The 21,588-nt window shown below is 38.6% G+C and overlaps 1 protein-coding gene across 3 annotated transcripts in view; it reads right to left on the bottom strand.

Annotated features, from left to right (window-relative positions):
* Positions 1-21,588, bottom strand: part of LOC126175147 (histone deacetylase 5) — a 326,032-nt gene that overhangs the window by 70,517 nt on the left and 233,927 nt on the right. For all 3 annotated transcript variants that reach the window (XM_049921708.1, XM_049921707.1, XM_049921709.1), the window contains 5 exons: positions 20,904-21,026; positions 19,969-20,105; positions 12,832-12,939; positions 11,007-11,151; positions 7,220-7,458 (listed from right to left, as the gene is read on the bottom strand). In XM_049921708.1, coding sequence (XP_049777665.1) covers positions 7,220-7,458; positions 11,007-11,151; positions 12,832-12,939; positions 19,969-20,105; positions 20,904-21,026 — 752 coding nt within the window. The remainder of the gene's footprint in view (positions 1-7,219; positions 7,459-11,006; positions 11,152-12,831; positions 12,940-19,968; positions 20,106-20,903; positions 21,027-21,588) is intronic.

Here is a 21,588-nt window from a genome sequence, read left to right as displayed (position 1 = left end):
GTTTTCAGCGCTCTTCAGATAATAATTTACTGCCGAATTTGGACTCTAAAGAGATATTTCATTCCACAAAAGACTATCAAGAATCATACTTCACCAGGGATGCCACTGTAATTTCATCCTGTGGTTCGAAAAAAGAAGAAAACAGAGAGACCTGTAACAATAAAATGGAGGAGAGTGCGATGCTGAAAAAGCTTCAAAATGAAATCGTTGTCACATCGAGCATACAAGCTAAGAGCAAGAAAATACTACTTAGATGATTGCCCAAACTGGAATTCGACTAAGAAATTCATAGATATTAATTTGCCACTTTTCCTAAATGGGTCCTCAAGCAAATTCAAATCTGCTACCTACAACTTGAAGGGAACGTGCGGTTTCGATTCTTTGATGACCTTATTCATGCAAGCAATATCACTCAGTGATGATTTCAAAAGTAAAATTCAAATGGTGGGCCATCCATTTTTGGATCTGGCTTTGTATGTTTTGGACAAAAAATTATAAACTCCCAGCATTTTAAGCAGAGATTTGATATTTTATATGTGATACCGTTCCTAAAAAAAAAGGAGTAATCTCTCGAAAAATATTGTCTCTGAATGCAGGAATTATACGAGAAAATATTAAAAGATATCCCGATTTGCAACCAAAATATATCGTGTCTGACGTGCCTAAATTCACGCTATGTGAAACGACATTATATTTCCGTTGATACATATGTTCTTTTCAGACTTGGTTATAATTTCATGCAAGAGGCTGTAGATGCAACAAATGGAGTTCTAAAGACTATTTAAAATGCAAGAAATGTAAAGGAGAAGCAGTCGAAGAAAAGAAATTCGGATGCAACTTGATGATGGATACTAGTATAACAATTTGTCAACTAACTGAAGATCAGTTTCCTCCGAATCAAAGGAAGAAATGTGTTTTGCAAACGATCACGAAAGAAATCGTAGTCAACAATCAAGAGTACACTCTCGTTGGAGCCATTCATTCTAATATCTCCATCAAACACTACACGGCATATGTCTTCGATGGAACCTACTGGAAGCAGTACGATGACGTGTATAAAGATGTACAGAGAGTTTCAAAGGAAACGATAATTTCTCCGCACCTGTTCATGTATGTCACGACAGGAAAATTTTCAAATGGCAGCTACAAGACCGACGAGACGAAACAAGTAGTTCCCATAGGAACTTTGCTTTATAAGGTAAGCAACTGCTAAAAGTTGGTATCTAACATTACAAATACAGCTCTTATGTTAATTCTTAGTATCTTTGTTTCTGGTATCACAGCCTCCTGTTTTGGTTACTAGAATAAGAGCATTTTATGCCCTAAATTTCACGTATATATTTTTTGTACTTATTTTTCTTAGTTGTTTCACACCTCATAAATTCTAAGCTTATTTATTACTGAATTCCCTACATATGTATTTCCTTCTAGGTTTTATTGTATCCTGAAGAAGAGCTGTTAAAGGGACCTGTACATCACAGCCTGTAGTTTTTACTGGTACTTTGAAATTTAATAATGCAAGACTGTCAATAGATTCAGGAATGAAACTTTTATCAAAGAATTGATATATTGTGAGCTCCAGGTGAAAAAAATTGTAAATCTGTAGAATACACTGTGCAGTGAATATTGATGTTTTCTTACATACTGAATTACACGTAAATGTTATTTTAGGTTCAATGTACTTAACGCTATTCCAAATAAAAGATAAAAAACAAATTTTATTCTTTGAATTATTACATTGTTGAAACAGCAAACCAGTAATATTTACGTTTCATGTTTTGATTATTTTTAAAAAAATGTATTTAAGAGTAAATTTTTTCTCCTAATGATTTAAGAACATAATATGAGATACTGCAGCTTAAAATACTTAATCCATTGTTGAATAATGTGGTTCAGTGTGTAGGCAAGCACTATATTATTATTCATCCATTGCTTTGTTTATGTAGCTTTAATAGTGGATGAGATACCGGTAACAGTATCTCGGTATGCAAACACGTTGATTACAGAAAACTGAAACTAAAGATTTGTATGTCATTCTCTTCTCAATGTCGACATTGCAAACCATTCCTGCTCCATAATCTTGTTGATACCTTTCGTGTCCTTTTCATTTTCTTTATTTTTACTTCTTTTCTTTGTTATTCTGGCCTCCTTTTCATGCCTTCAGCAGCTTTTTCAGTTTATGTGACATGTTGCCTGTCCGCCCATACCAGCACAATGTTCATGTTGTTCCTAGTTTTGATGCCTGTTCTGCTCATTGTTTTTAATCTTTACTGCACCAGGCCGGCCAGAGTGGCCCAGCCGTTCTAGGCGCTACAGTCTGGAACCGCACGACCGCTTCGGTCGCAGGTTCGAATCCTGCCTCTGGCATGGATGAGTGTGATGTCCTTAGGTTAGTTAGGTTCACGTAGTTCTAAGTTCTAGGGGACTGATTACCTCAGAAGGTAAGTCCCATAGTGCTCAGAGCCATTTGAACCATTTTTACTCCACCATTAAAACAAATTGCTACTGTTGAAACGCATTCTGATTTTGTTTTATGGCATGTAAACATTTTTCCTGCACATACGACAGTCGACAGGTTCTTCAAAGAAATTACATAAACGAGGTTCTACGGAAACTGCAGCGCCCAAATTAAACAAAATGACATTTAAGCATCAGCATGACGAGGTACTGTACATGAAGTGTATATTTTTAGAATCAAGAAGAACCAGAAGAATTTTATTACGTAAAACTGTAATTGTTTTGAGCTCTCATGACATCCAGGACCCACTAACAGCTAAAAATATGCCCAGGACCCTCATGGATGAAAGTTAGGTGGCAACATCACCAGACGCTAGGATACATAAAAACATGTGCTGTGTGTAACGAATAAATTTGAAATTGCTATCGTTAATATTGTTGCAAACATTTGTTCTAGTTAGAAAGGAAGTGTGGAAGTTTGATGAGTTACACTACAGTGAGAGTCAAAAGTCTTTTCAATGTATAGAAATGTAAGTATATTTAAATGAATATATTGTACAAACGAACTAAGTAGTATGTTTAAATCGTAATTCAGTACATGACTGATAGAGGCGTTATTATGTTGAGGGAATAAAGTATTAACATTACTAAGGAGTTCGAAATTTGTAAACAAGAACCTCGTTTAGTTGGTCCTCACTAATCCAGATTTCCGGTTTATCCTGATTCATATTTCGTGTGCCTTGGTATTTTTCTCTTTTTTTCTTATAAAACGAAGATATGTAGTAGGTGAGGTACATAGGCTGCTTATCACTAGGCCGCTAATTTCGTCTAGTACTGCGTGATAAAGGAGCTCAGAGTGTTTGAATGACATTGTTTCTCAAGTATTGTACATTAATATAGCGGTGTATTGGTGTCAATCAAGTAAGTTGCATAGTAACCACGCCAACCGCACTCCACCAAAGCTCACTGTACCTCAGGTGTGCTTCTCGACAGGTGTGACACCACCTGGTTAGCGGCGTGTGTGAATGTATCTGCCCTCTCAGCCATCTGTTTTGCACTGACAAGCCTTCTCTCTTTGAATCATCTACGCGTGCACATCCCACGCTTCTACCTACAGTTACTACAAGCAGTCTTAAGAAGGTGTACCGGCATTTGTACAGTGCTGAACATTTAGACTTTTTGTATTTAGTAGAATATATATCCGGATTTTCGGTTATCCGGATTACTTCCGGTCCCACGTAGTCCGGATAAAAGAGCTTCTTGTGTACCGCACTGCACATTGTAACGTTGTTTATGTCTCACATAATTGCAAAATAAAAGTGAGAATTTACGATCTGTCCTCATAGCTGTACTTCTAGCAGTACCTCATCTCCTGCTTTCCCAATTTCGCAGAAGTTGTCCTACAAAAATTGCAGAAGTAGCACTCCTGGAAGAAAGGATATTGTGACGATGTTCCTTCGTCACAGCCTGGGGTTAGAGACACGGTCCGGCACACAGTTTTTATCTGCCAGTAAGTTTCACATCGGCACACACCCACTGCAGTGTGAACACACAATCTATTTCATAATCTATTGGCACCATAAAAATTTTATGAGGGTTTTTAAAAGAACTCTTTCGGTGCTATCCAGAACTGTCAGCAAAAGCGTTGTGCCAATTTATTATAATGTAGACCAAGTGGATCTCTCGTAAATGATATTATCTCATTAATTGTTATCCCCACAAAAAATGTTATTACAGTTTTCGGTAGAACTCTTAGGGTCCTATTAAGAAATGCCATCAGACCTTTTTTACGAATTTATTACTATTACATGACAAAAGTGAGTCCCACATTAATTATCCCATATAATGTCATCGTCACGAAAAATGTTATTATAGTTTTTGGTAGAACTCTGTAGGTGCTATTTAGAACTGTCATCAGAACTATTCTACGAATTTTGTTTTCGTAGAGAAAATGAGTATCAGATTAAAACAATTATCGTATAAACTATTATCGCCACAAAATTGTTTATATCAGTTTCAATACAACTCTTCGGGTGCTATCAAGAACTGCCAATAGAACTGTTATACAAATTTATTTTTTCCAAACTGACAAATAACTTTTTACTATACCAAAATTTTGCCCAGTTATTGTTTTCTACCCAAAATTCTGCAGAACTATTCATGTTTTGAGCAGGGAAATCTAGAACTATTGCATACATATAAAGAACTATGAAAAAACTGTATATTTCTCGTAAAAGGGGTGGCCAACTTCACGGGAAATGCTCATAAGCATTCCTTATTAAATGCAGTTACTACGTAAACAATTACTTGCACAGAATATGTTACCAGTATTTTCGATAGAACTCTTACATTGCTATCCAGAGCTGTCATCAGAACATACGAATAGACATAATTTTTTTAGAGTAAGTGAGCCCCACAATTAATCAATTATCTTACAAACTATTATAACCACAAAAAATGTTATTATGATTATTAATAGAAGTCTTGGGGTGTTATCCAGAACTGTTCATCAAAACTGTTGCACGAATTAATTTTTTTCTGTGGATACAGTAGGTCTACCATCAAAGCAGTTACCGTATAAACTATCATCGCCACAAAGAGATGTTATTAGGATTTTCGATAGAGCTCTTGGTGTTCTGTTCAGAACTGTTGTACGAATTTATTTTTTTCGAAAATTGACAAAGAATGTTTTCGATACGAAAATTTTTTCGAATTTTGTTGTTTTCTTTGCAAAATTCTGCAGGACTATTCAAATTTTGTACAAAGAACTCTAGAACTATGGCATTTCTATCAAGAACTCTGAAAAAAATGTACATTTCTGAAAAAAAGGGTGCCAAATTCACAGTAAGTGAAGAGGTTTCCTCCTTAAATTGCAATTATCTCGTAATCTATTAGCTGCACAAAAAACTGTTATTAGGATATTCGGTAGATCTATTGGGGTTCTGTTCAGAACTGTCCTCAGAACTGTTCTACGAATTTACTTTTCGCAAAAATTAACAAAGAATGTGTGCTATACGAAAATTTTTTCGAGTATTGTTGTTTTCTTCGTTAAATTCTGCAGAACTATTGAAATTTTGTACAAAGAACTCTAGAACTATGGCATATTTATCAAGAACTCTGAAAAAAATATACATTTCTGAAAAAAAGGGTGCCAACTTCACAGTAAGTGAAAAGACTTTCTCCTTAAATTGCAATTATCTCGCAAACTATTAGCTGCACAAAAAAATGTTATTTGTATTTTCGATAGAACTATTGGGGCTCTGTTGAGAACTGTCCTCAGAACTGTTGTACGAATTTACTTTTTGCAGAAATCGACAAAAAATCGTTTCGATACCACAATTTTTACGGGTGCTGTTGTTTTCTTCGCTAAATTCTGCAGAACTATTGAAATTTTGTACAAAGAACTCTAGAACTATGGCATATCGGTCAAGAACTCTGAAAAAAATGTACATTTCTGAAAAAAAGGGTGCCAACTTCACAGTAAGTGAAAAGATTTTCTCCTTAAATTGCAAAATTATCTCGTAAACTATTAGCTGCACAAAAAAATGTTACTGGGATTTTCGATAGAACTCTTGGAGCTCTATTCAGAACTGTGCTCATAACTGTCGTACTTATTTACATTTTGCGGAAATTGACAAAGAATGTTTTCGATACGAAAATTTTTTTCGAGTATTGTTGTTTACTTCGCTAAATTCTGCAGAACTATTGAAATTTTGTACAAAGAACTCTAGAACTATTTCATATCTATCAAGAACTCTGAAAAAAATATACATTTCTGAAAAAAAGGGTGCTAACTTCACACTACTGTGTCTTTGCCCACAGCTTTCTCTTGGTTGTTTTGGCTTCACTGCTCTAAACAGCCAAGGCAAATCACAGTTCTTGGGTCTGTGTAATATCAAGCAGTATCTCTTAGAACATAATCTCAATCAATATTCCTGCAACAATTCAAAACCAGCAATAGGACAGGGCAGCACTGTAATCACCAATTGCAGTTGTTCAGGACGTGTGTACGCTGCAACCAAATTTGTCAGTCGGCTGGACAGCCGATAAATTGGTGCGTGTGTCGGGCCCTTAAGTCACTTCAAAGGACATAGGAAGGCAAGGGCATTCCATCCCCAATTGAACTGTACCTAGTAAAGCAGTGTGGTAATGAAACTGACCTTTGGATTGATAACAGCTTTACTTTTACCAAGGGTGTAAATTGAATATGCGTAACATTATATCAGGGCTGCACTGTCGTTCAAGCTGAGCAACCTAATAAACTGCAAATAATCTTATGTCAGGGTGGAGAGATTATACTTCAATGAAGTTCATTTCTTATAGGAATCAATAAGTAACAGAAAGTTTTGAAGAGAAATTATGAAGATCAAGGGCAGAAACAATACAATATTTTATTTGGAAAACAAGGCATCATTCTTTCCCTGTTAAGACTGAACCTTGATAAATGATGTGCATTGTCTGACTAATTAGCAGGTGACTATACTGTCTTAATAATTTTCCATTGTTCAATTTAACAAAAATGTAAACTGTTTGAGGGTAACCAAACAATGATATTTCATGTTGTACACACAGAAGCACTGACTGCATCAAATACTAATGTACACAATTTGGTGCATAAGGCGGAAAAACAGACAAACTGAACAGAAATACATTACATCATTCCTCACTCCCGTGCTGGGCTGGTACAGCCAGAAATTAACACTCCACAGTAGTAAGGCACCAGTAGTGAGAGATCAGAGGAGCACTTACAGCCGAGGCTTACCTGTCTCAGGAAGTTGTGCTGCTGCTGTTGCTGCTGGTGCTGGAAGTCATCGTACTGAGAAGGAGAGTGCGACGGCGGCACAAGCGCCAGCACAGGGTGGCCCAGCGGAAGCGGTGCCGACTGCGTGCGTCCCAGTGGCCGGCGATTCAGACGGGCGTGTGCTACCTGTGCATCTGTAATGCCGGGTGCAGTTCCGAGTGTGGCACTGCCACCGGCATAGCTGTACTCACCGTCGATCACTGTCAGAAACAAGGCACTAATTCAGCTGGGAAATGTGGTATTTTTCATCTCGTTCCACATAAATTTCTATCGAGGTCATTAAGAGATGAAGCATGTGCTCGGACCGGGTAAAGATGGGGAAGGATATTGGCAGCGCCCTTTCGATGGAACTGTCCCAGCATCTGCCCCAAAATGATTTAGAGAAATGACACAAAATCTACATCTGAATGACTGGACAGTAATTTGAACTGCATCCTCCCAAATACGAGTCCAGTGTCTATCCACTTGCCACCCCACTCGGTTGGAGCTTTATTGACAATTCTCTATTAATTTTCTCATTTCCCTCTGAACAATACTCAAGTTGATTAACAGCTCAGAACACATGTAATCTCAGTCAGTCCATTAACGGGTCAGTATAATACAAGGTGTACAACTTGGCTTCCACCGGTTGCCGATAGGTGGCGACAACAGTAAGTAGCGGTTGAAAGAAACAGATCGCAGAAGTCAGGCAGTTAGCTTGGACCTTGCCAACATAAACTCATTCAAACATTAGTCGATTTGTGTCTGCATCATAAAGTTGTTCTTGATTGAAAATGTCATTTGCAGGTGGTGTTACTGGTTTGTTTCAGTATGAAGAAAACAGCAGCTGAGTCTCTTCGAATCCTCTCAAGTACGTTTGATAAGAATGCTATTAGTGAAAGAATGTGTCGTAAGTGGTTTCAACACTTCAAGAACGGTGATTTTAATGTCGTAGACCGGCATAGTGGTGGAAGAGAGAATGTTTTTGAAGATGCAGAACTGGAGACATTAATGAATGGAGACTCGCGTCAAAATCGAAAAGAATTTGCACGATTAGTGGGAATGATACAGCAAGCCATTTCAAAACATCTCAAGGCTATGGGCAAGATTCAGAAAGAAAGAACTTGGGTCCTGTGTAAGCTGAAGCCAAGAGACATTGAACGGTGTTTGTGAACAGTTGCTTCAGAGGCAAAAATGGAAGGGATTTCTGCATCGCATTCTGACCGGAACAAAAAATGAGTTCATTACAATAGCCCTAAATGCAAAAAATCATGGGAATAACACGGCCATGCTTCCATGTCGACAGCCAAACCGAATATTCATGGCTCCAAGATCATACTCTGCATTTGATGGGACCAGCTCGGCGTCACGTACTATGAGGTGTTAAAACCAAGTGAAACAATCACAGGTGCTCGTTATCGAACTCAATTAATATGCCTGAGCAGACCATTAAAGACAAACGGCCGCAATACAGCAAGAGGCACGATAATGTGATTTTGCAGCACGTCAACGCTCGACTCCACATTGCAAAAGAGGTCAAAACATACTGGGAATTGTTAAAATGGGAAGTCCTACCCCACCTGCCATATTCTCCAGACATTGCTCCCTGTGACTATCACCTGTTTAGATTAATGGGGCATGGGCTGGCTGACCGACACTTCCGATGTCATGAAAACATCACAAATTTGATTGATTTGTGGATCGCTTCAAAAGATGAACAATTTTTTCTACGTGGGATTCATACACTGCGCAAAAGATGGGAGAAATTAGTGGCTGGCGATGGAAAATACTTAAATACTTTGAATGATATGTGTGTAACCAATCTGTTTCATTAAAGCTTCAAATGTTGGGGGGGAAAAAAGCAGCGGAAGCAAAGTTGTACACCTTGTATAGTTTCATTTTGGTGGAACTATCCCACACATCTTATTTCTCCTTACAGCCATATTAATACAGTACACACAACTTCTCTTTTCACTAACTTTCATGCAATTTCTTTGCTTTGAGAGAATATGTGACTTTAAAATCTTGCCAAATACATGTGAACACCTTCACGGATAAGAAGTTTCAACATATCTAAAGCACTGTGCAGTCATCAGTCACAATACAGGAAATGTGATGCTCACTAAATTCTCATAATATTCTATTTGACCAGGAAAGCAGAGAAACTGAGTTATACACCTCAATAAAAGCAATGAACCTACAAATGTATTCACAGTACACCTTACAAACATTCAGTCCTCTAATTCCACCATATCACCCGGAACTAAATACTATAGAAATGGTAGGGAAGATATTAAACAACTGATTGGTATCAAATAATGTATATTTTAAACTCAAGAATGCTTGGAAACCATTTCAGTCACTCCAGAACAATGACCTGTAATTTGTAGAAATGTACAAGATTTTTTTTTTTTTTTTTTTTTTTTTTTTTTTAAATAGAAGTAGCATCTCACATCACGGTAAATGTTTGTTTTTAATTCTGGTTTCCAGTTTTGGTCTCTTAGTAGAACCTGTTAGCAGTTTGTGACAGTTACAACTTGTACTACACAGCAGCTGTGTGATGCAACACACCATTTTATAGCAGAACTAATGTTGCTAAGTATATGTCAACTTGACCCATAGTAAATTTATGTACTTCAGAACCTTGATCCGAGGATGGACTAAAAGACCAAAATTGGTAAGCAGAATTAAAAATAAAAATACTACGTACAAGCACTAAGCTGCACGATAAAGACAAAAATTATTATTGTATGAGGTGTCGAAAACAAAACTGACGAGCATAAAAATTGACAAATGAATAAGAAGAACTGGTTCTCAACCTTCATGTTAGTAATTCTGAAGATACCAGTGTCACTGACGGATCTAATCTCTTAAATTCTGACAACAATAAAAATAAATGTAACCTCATATATCGAATGTAAGTATGTATCTTCTCCTGCCCATTTTATCTTTCTAACAGGGTAGGATAAAAGAAAAGTGTCCTTCTCACAATGAGTAAAGAGCGTTTGCTTTGGATCAGTTATCGGTATATCCCCTCCCTCTTTCCAGAGCCTAGTGGTCTTTTGGCATCCGTATTTTGTGAACAGTCAGTCCTACTGTGTTACCCTACCAATAAAATCACTTGCTAACTCTCTGGCTGTGACCAAGTAGGCATGCAGCAGCCTGCAGAAAATGCATTCATGCACGGGCTTTGGCAACTGCACAGCATTTAACTTCACCACTTTTAACAGAGAGGTGCTGGTCAAGTTATATTCTAGGCACTATGCTCGCTGAAGCAGTGACCTTTCATTGGCCTTTCATTTGATCATTCCCCACAATTTATGATTCACCAGCACTCTGCCAATTGGCTCAAAATTCTATCTTTTACCATTTCCTCCATTAGTTATTGTCCCATGATACACCACAGTACTGGTACTCATTCTGAGTGAGTATCGAGCCTCACTGAGAATAGAGCAACTGCTCTTGTTGCTCTGAGGAGGGGACAGCAACTCTTGCGTAAGAATCAGTGCCCATACATCATTAAGAGAGGTGTAGCACATGTGCTTCACTCATTCTGTAATTCTTAAGTTGTTATAACCATTATTATTCTCAGCTCTTTATCGGTCACCTTCTGTAGCATACAGACAGCATTCTAATTTCAGAATAGCTTTCACTTTGTCATGGACTGCGCATCATTTTGAAAGTTCCTAGTGGAAAGCAGGAGAGAGTTAGTGGCAAAATTGTTTTACTTTGTATTTGTAGTTTGAAGGTTCTCACATTCAGCAGTTACCTGGTAATGTTGGGTAGAAAGGCAGAGTCCCCGGCAGCATTTGACCAGTGAGTGGCATTCCCAGCCTGGCTGTGAAGGCAGCGCGTACTTCCGCCTCTGACACTGTGCCCAACCCTGCACTTCCGTGCAAGTGCGTTGCATCCGGCTGAAACATTATAATATACAACTAACAAAATGTTACTGTCAAATTACCTTACTTAAGTCCAAACATTGTGCACTTGCACTTTCATTTAAACAATGACTATTTGTCATATAAAGCACTGATCTCAACAGAGATTTAAGGGAAGGAGGCCTCATGTATGAAGGTCATCCAGGAAGTAACAACCACATGGATTTAAAAAATCAACAAATATATTTCATTAACACACATAAAAAAACGAGGTTCACAAAACTGAAGATTACTTTATTTCTCTATATAATCATTTCCATTTAAGCACTTGACACTTCTGTCCATGAGCTTTAGAATTCTCTCATCAATGTTGGCTGTCACCAGTCCATTAAGCTACCTCCCTCTCACCACCACTTCCAAAATGTTTTCTGCACAGGAACTCTTTGAGCTTTGTGGCAAGGTGGAGATTGCTAGTGGCAAGATCAAGGCAGTCGACTGGATGTTCAAATAAGTACATCCAAGCTGATACAAGAATCCCTTGGTCATAACAGCAGTGTGAGTGTGAGCATTGTGACACAGAAGCATTGTACCACAATAAAGCATTTCACTCCCTCTAATTTGGGTTTCTCGCTGTAGTTTTATTGTTGTTGTTGTTGTTGTTGTTGTTGATGATGATGATGATGATGATGATGATGATGCTGTCATTGTGGTCTTGAGTCTGACAACTGGTGCATGTTTCCATGCTACTCTATCCTGTGCAAGCTTCGTTATCTCCGAATAACTATTGCAACCAATATCCTTTCGAACCTGCTTGCTGTATTAATCTTTCTTAAGGTGTCAAAATATAGATCTGCAGCAGTCATTATTTATTTTTGGCATGAAATCCACCACGAAGACACCCTCACAATCCAACAAAACAGTTACCAAACTGTTTACATTTACAAAGATACCTCAGTGTTCAGTCTGTGGTGAAGTAAGAAACCCCCCATCTCACAACCAGTGAGAAGCTGATCAACAAATCATTTCTATCTGTGCTATACCCTGCCCAAAATGTTAGTGCTATACCCATGTTCTGTTTTCTCTGTCAGTCACTCAGATCTCAGAAACTTCTGTGTAAAAATTTTACTACAGCTATGGTATTTGTACACATAGCAGGGAACGAGAAATTTTAAGTTGTCAAGTGTCAGGCATCTATCTTGCACTATTTTGTTCTTCACTGCATTCTTCAAATAGTCTGCGACGAGTGACACATGTCCGGTTTGAGTTCTGTTACTGTATCATCAAATGCTTCCTTTCGTCAAGTGTATGTTTCCACAATATCTACATTTGGTCATGCAAAAATTGTGTTACTCAAGGAACTTCGTATCACACAATTCATTTTAAACAGTTACAGAATGCACAATAACAACCGATTTCGATTAGCGTTCACGTGGCACTGAGACGAGTGCTGAGGAAACTGTTCACACTCACGTAGAGGTTCGATATCAGTTTGCACAGTGGGAACACACAACAGGTAACAGGTCATTACATCCTGGATTGCCCTCATATACTGGGCTCTTCAGTGCAGCAGACAGATGCCAGTAACAGCACTTACTTTTGAAGCTCAGACATTGTGAAAGTATAAATGAACTGGAACACTTAAACACTGCCAAAAACAGTTACCCCTAGCGTGTAGTGCAAATTATGTCAATCGACAGAGAGCTGGACACCACTGACCACAGAATGAGTCGGAGGGCGCCCCAGTGAGATGTTGGGCATGGATGGGCTGCTGTACAGTGAGAGCTCTCCCACGCTGCCCTGCTGGCTGCCACAGCCTTCACCTTCCTGTAAAACATTAGGTCTTAAGAGACAGAGAGAAAGTGTGTGTGTGTGTGTGTGTGTGTGTGTGTGTGTGTGTGTGTGTGTGTGTGTGTGTGTCTGTATCACATGGGAAAACACATGGAACATAAAAATTAAATACACTATTAAACATCTCTCTCTCTCTCTCTCTCTCTCTCTCTCTCTCTCTCTCACACACACACACACACACACACACACACGAGGTAAAACGGACCACAAAATTCTTTAATCCTCAATGAAGATGGCAATTCATGTCTTTGGATGGTTGGTCTACAGCTGCACTCTTTGTTTGACTTTTACTGATGCATGAGATGTCAAATCCACACTCCATCACAGTGTAAGTTTCTAGACTTAAGAATCATATTACTTTCCAATAATACACATTTAATTAGAAGTAATTGGTGTTATGTGCAGCTAAATAAATAAATACAACTTCAGATAATCTGAAGCCAGCATAGTTGCTTTTTTTTTTTTTTTTTTTTTTTTTTGTACAATACGTGTCTCACGACGACCGCAAACTTAACAAACAACAAAATCTTCAAAGACGTCACTGGAAATTTAAATTGTTATTGTGCCTACTGGACACATCTGAAACCATATGTTCGTTATCAATAATCTACTACACACAAGGTAGAGATATGTTAGATTTAATTATAATTATGTATACATTTTTAAAAAAAGGCTAAGTCAAATAGCAACTTATGCCATGCCCACATTCATATTCATGAAGTTGACTAAACTGTCTTACATTTTTAATACAGAAAACTGTTAATACTGCAGGCAAAGACCGACACATGCTTAGCAGAATGAAATAAAATATAAATTTCACTTAAAGTACTGAAGATAATCATATTTAATTGTTCTTTTCACAATCATCTTGACTGCCCTGAAAAATTTTCCAAGATTCAAGCTCAGTTAATTATATTTGTAAGGCAGAACTTTTTTGGCCACTGAATATGTAATTTGACTGTTATGACTCCACCTTTCTATTCAGAATGGTTTTACCCTTATTATTACATTATTGTTGTTGTTACATATCAAAAGTAATATGCTTCAGATATCTAAAACACAGCAACTGAAAGAATTGAACAAAAGCTCATCCCTTCTATTCCAGCCCCACACATTATCTCTCTTTCACTCTTGGCATTAAGCCAATGGCAAAGCAGTTGTTATTTTCATCACAATACAAAACAACAGAAATGTGAAAGCAGTAAGGTCACACACAGACAGATCTGCTCATTCAGCAAGAATTCCATTCATCAAAAAGTAGTGTCCTTAGAAAGGATACCAGAAGTAAGTCACTGGCTCGGCTGCTCACAGCTTTCTGTCCTTCCACAATGCATAATACTTTAGCATCCCTGCCAACAGACATACATATGGACAATGTGGCAAAGTAGTGCAGAAACCACAGACAGCACGAATGGACTGTCATATGAGCCACGAGTTCAGTTGCCGGTGGGGTTAGGCCAGGTCAGTCATTTCTTGTGCTGAGATCGACTAACATGGATGTGGCATTCACAACATGCATCACTAAAGAGTTCCACTTGTTACTGGTTTCCATCATTCGTGTTGGTCGTGTTTTGTGCTTTTCTCCATGTAAATCTCTATGCAGTGTTCGGACTCCTCTATGCAGTGTTCGGACTCCCTGCTCTCTCATAGATTGACCCATACATCGAGTTTTCTCTCTTGTGGAGTCTGCCCCACTGGCTTCAAGTTCGAGCATCTACCTTCAGCAGAGTAGTGACATTTGTGCTGACAGGATGATTTCATGCCAGCATCATGCCCGTACAGATACAAAATGTCCTACCTCTCATATGGGAGATCATATCATGTTGAAGAATGGCACATTGAGTTGCAGTGTGTCCTGTGACAACATCCTTAGCTTCCTCACCTGTGGCTTCATTTCACTTAGTTCTTACACGCAGATGTTTGATGTCACAATCTGATCATCATTATCTTCTACAGTGCCTACAAGATAACTTGTGACCCTGAATTACAGACAATATCAATTCAGTAAATTTATCTCGAGGACTTGGCCAGGAAATACCACTGAATAACTACTGGGGTCTCTGCTTAGATCTACTACAACAGCAGGCCCTCAACATTTTCAGTACATAGTTGGGGCTAGTGGTCTAGTTTTAAAGTGCTCATCTGGAAAGAAAAAGGCTTCAGGATCAGAAACATTTCAGTCTGCCTTTGACAAAGCCTCCATTTCCAAATGAAGTGAGGACTTGCCAGGAGTGAAATGTGATTCGCATTTCACATTAATCTGTAGGTCCTCTTTCCCCAATAGGATTACTTGGGTAGTACGGAGACATGCAGTTGCCAGAGTGACCTCCAGCTGAAAGACTTGCACTAGACCACCGAGCAGCATGGAGCCTTTGTAACAATCCATAGATTGTAGTGCACAACAAAACAAATGACACTTGCCCCTTGGGCCTGGAGGTCATATCTGGACCATTCCTGTAGTTGGCAGAAAAGGCTTAGAAGATAAGTTGTGAGAAAGGCTTAAACCAGAAGCCTCAAAGGTTCTGTGACAAGCTAAGCAATGGTTTCCAAGACATTATAAGAACTGTGGGGTCATTCCAAATGGCACTATACATCAGAGGCTACTACCCAAGTAGCTGACAGTGTGTGGGATCCATGCTACGATTTTTGTAGAGTAGGCAACTCTCCATCCAGTCCAGATAAGGATAGCTGTAGGAGATGGCAAAGCATTAGTATAAGAAACAAAAAATGATCCTTCGCAGATGAGAAAAATAAAATCATAGTTATCGACTGCTGAAGCATTTCGAATCCAGTGCAAGAGCTTGAAACCCATCTTAAACAGCAATGGATTTTATACAATATTTTGTACAGAACAGTGACTAATACTAAACATTGACAGCAATGAGAATTTTGCAGTGTATCTAAATGTATAGCAAAAGGATAGACTAATGGGAAATGGAGATCATGAATTTGTCTCAACAGACAAGAAACTTGGATCCACCAAGATAGAAATTAAAGCTGCATGCAAATTCGTTTGAGCAAGAGTAAGACACGGTATTAAGGGTGGGCATAAACTTCTAATTGGGCAATATCATCAATCAGAATATTCCCTAAATATTAAGAAAACATAAAAGAAAAACTCAGTTCTGTACTGTGAAGGAGACTTCAATCAATCAACAAATGAATGGTATAATTACAATTTTTACAAAGTTGGCATGACAACACATCCTATGAAGGAGCACAAAATGTCTTCTCTGAAAACTACCTAGAATAGACAAAACTAGAGCTAATGGCAACAAACAGATTTGACCTCTTTGAGGATGGTGATCCCAGTGGAGTTGCGGCAATAACGAGTACCAAAGTACAAGGAGCAACTAAAACAGGTGGAAGGATTTATACGTAGAGTGTTCAATCTTGAGGAGAAAATTAAATACTTACTTCTGGGCAGGAACATGCAGAGGAACTGTGGCTCAGGTTTAGAAGAATAACTGACAAAGGACTGGAGACAGACATATATAGTAGAACAATTCATGACAAGAGGAACGCTAAATGGTAAAAACTCTCTGTAAAGAAACTTTTGAGTAAATACAGACAACTGCATAATAAGTGTAAGACCAAATGATAAAGCTATAAACAGACAGATGATGAATGCAATGCAATTGGCTGTCAAATGACCAATGTGTGAAGCCTTCAATGGCCAATACGTGAAGCATTCAGTGTCTACGATAGCAAAACCTTAATGAAAACCTATCTTCAAAGCAACATGAAAAGACTGTAAGTGGTGCCAAAGGTACCATCCAGATACAGGAAACAGCACAATGAGAAGCAAAGCAAAAACAGAAAGGGTGAACTCAGTATACAAAGAAAAATCCACCAGTACTGCCCCAATTTAAGTTTTGCACCACTGCAAGAACTTGTAATACAAATATTAAACAAACAGGAAACTCCAGGTAGGAATATCAACAATGTAAGAGAAGACATATTGCTACTTAACCTGAAAAGACACATTAGGTTGCAGACAGGCACAATTAAAAGAAACTTACTAATGATTTCAGCCACAACCTTCATCAGTAAAAGTGAGAGACACACATCACTCACACACACAAGCAAATGCATGTCATGCACACATGACTGCCAACTCCAGCATCTCGGGCCAGAATGCAACTATCATGTGGGATGCAAGCAGTAATCTGGAAGGGGCAACTAAGGGAAGGGATAGTAGTCTACAGATGGGCAGAGAGAGATGAACGCTGTCTGGTGGAGTGTGCAGAGACTAGAATGCCAACAGATGCAACGTCAGGAAGTTGTGGGGCAGGGAGGTGGGGGAAAAAGGGAGAGGAGCAGGGGAAGATGGGTGGATGCACTGGAAGAGGGTAGCAAATAAACAGGGTGGGAGATGAGAATGGGGAGGAGATGACAGGACAGAGGGGGTGGGGGGTGGGGGGTGGAAACTGTTGAGTGGAAGATGTGGGAACAGTGTGTTACCATAGGTTGAGGCCCTTCTTTGAAGGGAAGGTACACAAACAAATCCATAGCATGGCCATGGGCACCTGCATGGCACCCTCCTATGCCAACCTTTTTACGGTCCATCTAGAGAACCGAAAACACCAAACCCCTTGTCCTGTTCCGGTTCATTGATGATATCTTCACAGTCTGGACTCAGGGCCAAGGCAACCGTATCCTCATTCCTTCACAACCTCAACACATTCTGTCCCACTGCTTCACATGGCTCTTCTCAACCCATTGTGCCACCATCTTAAATATATGTGTGTGTGCGTGTGGGGGGGGGAGGGGGGGGGGGATTATACTTCTACCTTTGAAGTGATAAAATAAATATTATTCATTTAATGAAGAAAGAGTTCTCAGGGCCAGGCACATCAAGTGATTAAATTCACAGGCTTATGGCCAAGCATTCGTTGGCTACTGTCAAGAAGTGTGACTGCCAGTGGGCTGCTGGTATGCCCCTTATGTACACTACCTGCCGGCTGTGACATCACTGGTGCCCATGGCATCGTCATATATGGGCGTGTGTAAACTCAGCATTCAGTGTGCCTGTTCGGCCCTGCCATTGCTGGATCCCACACCATGCCGAGCTGCAGGCCACAATTTCTATTTAGGGCATTATCAGTGATTTTTATTTCAATGGCTTCTTACACAGGACAAACATTACACGCTGTGGAACAATTCAGGAAGGAGCACAAAAGGTTTTATCGTCTATGCTACCCCGAGAAATCTGCCTTATCCGAGCATGCTTTAGAAAAGCAAACACTGTATAAAATTTGATGAAACATTTGTCGTTGCTCACACTAATGGCTTCTGGGATTGTGTAATTAAAGAAGCCCTTGAAATAAAAATCACCGTTAACACACTAAATACGGAGGGTCGCCTGCAGCTCGGCACGGTGTAGGATCCAGTGATCGTACGGTTGAAGTGGGTGCATCAAACAAATCAACATATGCCCATATGTGGAGATATCGTGAGCACCAGCAATGTCACAGTTGGCATTTATTGTAAATAAGGGTGTACCAGCAGCACACTGGCAGTCCTACCACTTGAGAATGGCCAAGGGGTGCTCAGCTGGAAGCTTGTGCAATTTTAATCACTTGATGCAGCAGCTGGAAACCTGAGAACTTTTTATTCAATGTTACCATCATGATACTCTGCATTCTTACATATTAATTTAATGCTCTAAAATGTAAACCTTATGAGGTTCCATAGATTTTCTATTACGTTGTGGCAAAGTGAGTCAATATCATTTCTAAATACTTCTTTTACACTTGGTTTGGTGTCAGCTGACGTAAATTCTCAGTCACGCTCCAAGTTTATTCGCTCCTTTGCTTTCACTTTTGCTTTCATTGTTACCATAGACAAAATCTACTTCTGCACCTGAAAGTTGTACCAAATGAAAATGATGGGCTTAAGGCTTTTATCAATAACAATGCATACTTGACACCAATTGTTCCACACCATATTGGCAGTCAGAGAATCCTCTTCATAAAATCTGAGAAATTTTACTACGATCAAAATTTGTAATTTGTAACATTCCTTCATTCACTGCAAACTTATCTTAGAACACACAGCATTTACTTCTCAATTTCCCAAATCAAGAAAACAACTTCTGACAGAAGTTATTATTGATGACATATGCTGACTACTAAATCTCGATGGGCTGCAAAAGAAATTACCAAGTCATAAGACTTGGAATGCTTTTCACAAGGTAAAGCAGCTTAAAAGACAAAAGTTGCAAATTGTCTGAAACAAAGTTCATGATCAGAGTGTGTATTAACAGTTTTGCCATATGGCAATGAGGTATGGGTTTTACACAGGGAGATCATTCAAAACTGAGCACTGCTCAGTGAGTGACAAAAGTATGGGTGACAAATAAAGTAATAGGAGAGAGGAAACCAAAGCAACAGATAAGGGAATGCATTGGAAGTTCTTTGCCACTTTCTGAAAGACCAAAAAAGGACATTGGAAAATATGTTGGATGTAGCTGTAGACTGTGGAGCACACAAAAGGCAAGGTGTTGTCTTCATTGAACTGTGGCTGTCAAATGGCTAATGATGATCTAATAAATATAAACAGTCATAACAGAGATTACTTTTAAAAATAATTTAGTCATGACCAAACCATATTTTTTTCTTCCATCCACAAACTGGGAATCAATGCACTACATTGTAGTTACAGTGCTCACATGAAACATTTAAATGTTTACTTTGGAATTAAGTCTGGGTAAAGCTCTCCCTTTACCCAAATTACGGTAGATCTTTTTAATTACCATACTGACAAATGACTAAATCACAAACTACATCAAAAGCCACTACGGCCTGTTCAGTGGAACAGTTGGATGATGTTTAAATGAAAGAGGTGTGAAGAGAGGTATATTTTGACTGCTTGGCAATATTTCTGAGGAATATGTGAGTCTGTCACTAATCACTCAACAACTCTGATATAGTTTTGAAACAATCTACTGTTTGCTGATCAAACCTATGTACACTTCTCTGAAGTGACTCAAGATATTTTTACCTCTTGAATTGGTGTGTTGCTGCGACCCATCTGGTGAGAGGGTGAGGGCTGGCGGCCTCCGCCACCTGGGATTGCAGGGGGGGAATTTGGACCAGAGTCCACACTGTTTGCTCCCACACCACCAGCATTCACTTCCGCTGCAACAATAATATCGGCAAGTTACATCTACATCGCTTAAGCTCGACAAATGTTAGTGTGATGTATCAAGAAATCATGCCGTGCATAACAAACATGCAAATTAGGCCAAGGCAACTAATAACTGGGAGCTGCCAATAAATTTTATCCGTATTTAAATATCAAAGAAAAGAGGTTTCACACTAAGTTCTGCCTGCAACTATTACCTATTAATATTTTCTCCTTTCAGATACCAGTAATTAAATGGTCATGATTACTCAATACAGATTTAATCTTGACATTTGAAATATATGCTGACACAAAAAAGCAATTTTCAATATTAATTTTTGCATCTACTGATGCTTTATTTGTGATACTGCTCCTAATACCATTTGAATATTTTGTTTTAAATAATAACTTAGAACTTGATACAGACAAAACATTTTCAATTTATTAAAAATAAAACTGAAGTTTCTGGGTAAAGTTTAATCAAGGGAGTAAAACGGTCTATCTCAAAATAACAAGTAGGAAAAGAAAACAAATGTATACTCAGTGCCGTATTTTTCCTATCCTCGCAAAAGAACAATAATAATTAAAGATTGTAGATTTCTAAAATCCCAAAGTACAGCTAACATAATTTTATTAAAAAGAGTATGCACAATGTATCCAAAATACTCTACTTAATGGGTGCAATAGTTTCCGAAATATCTGAAATGACTTTTTCTCAATAATAAAGATAATCATCAGTTACATCTGCCTAAGCTGTACTGTACATCACCAGGATGTATTTATTATTCCCACAACCAGGAAACCCCGCATACTTGCGAGTTGTGACTTCCTCTTGATGTTGGCCAGAAGTCGATCTTTGCGCCTGGCGATGGGGCTAGATCGGCGCTCAATCACCCTTTGCTTGAGTCGCACCTTGAGCAGGTTTGGTTCAGATGCTGTCGAGGGCATAGCATGGAGAGGAGTAGATACACCAATGTTAGAGCTACAGTCAGTCATATTATCGCTACGGTAAAACACACAGAGGCCACAGAGAGGATAGTGTGCTTGCAGCATGAAAGTACTTAGCATTCTGGAACACTACTCAAACTGAAGCAAGCTGATGTTCAAAGTAATGGATGAACATAAAAATGTCAGTAATTTTACCACATGTACTACTACCTCATTCTGCAAAAATCCTTCTGTGTCTCATTAAACATGCAAGATGCAACACACTGCAAAATAAATGAGCAGGTACGAAGACTCAGACAAATTTTTAAAAAAGCTACAGAACTTCAAGCAATTAATATTACATTTCTACATAATTATAATAAGAATTAATAGAGATATTAAGCAGTTAATATTCACACAAACACAAAACTGCATCAACAATAATTTAGTTACAGTTCTTGCTACAAAATGTTATCTTTAATAATTGTATTTCTACTTAATATCAAAAAGAAAAGCAACTTCAAAGAAACTGTGAAAATTCAGTATATATACTAGCTGTAAACTGCACTG

The sequence above is a fragment of the Schistocerca cancellata genome, chromosome 3 (genome assembly GCF_023864275.1).
Source record: "Schistocerca cancellata isolate TAMUIC-IGC-003103 chromosome 3, iqSchCanc2.1, whole genome shotgun sequence".
In the NCBI taxonomy this organism is placed as follows: domain Eukaryota; kingdom Metazoa; phylum Arthropoda; class Insecta; order Orthoptera; family Acrididae; genus Schistocerca; species Schistocerca cancellata.
This window is presented reverse-complemented; position numbering and strand designations above follow the sequence as displayed.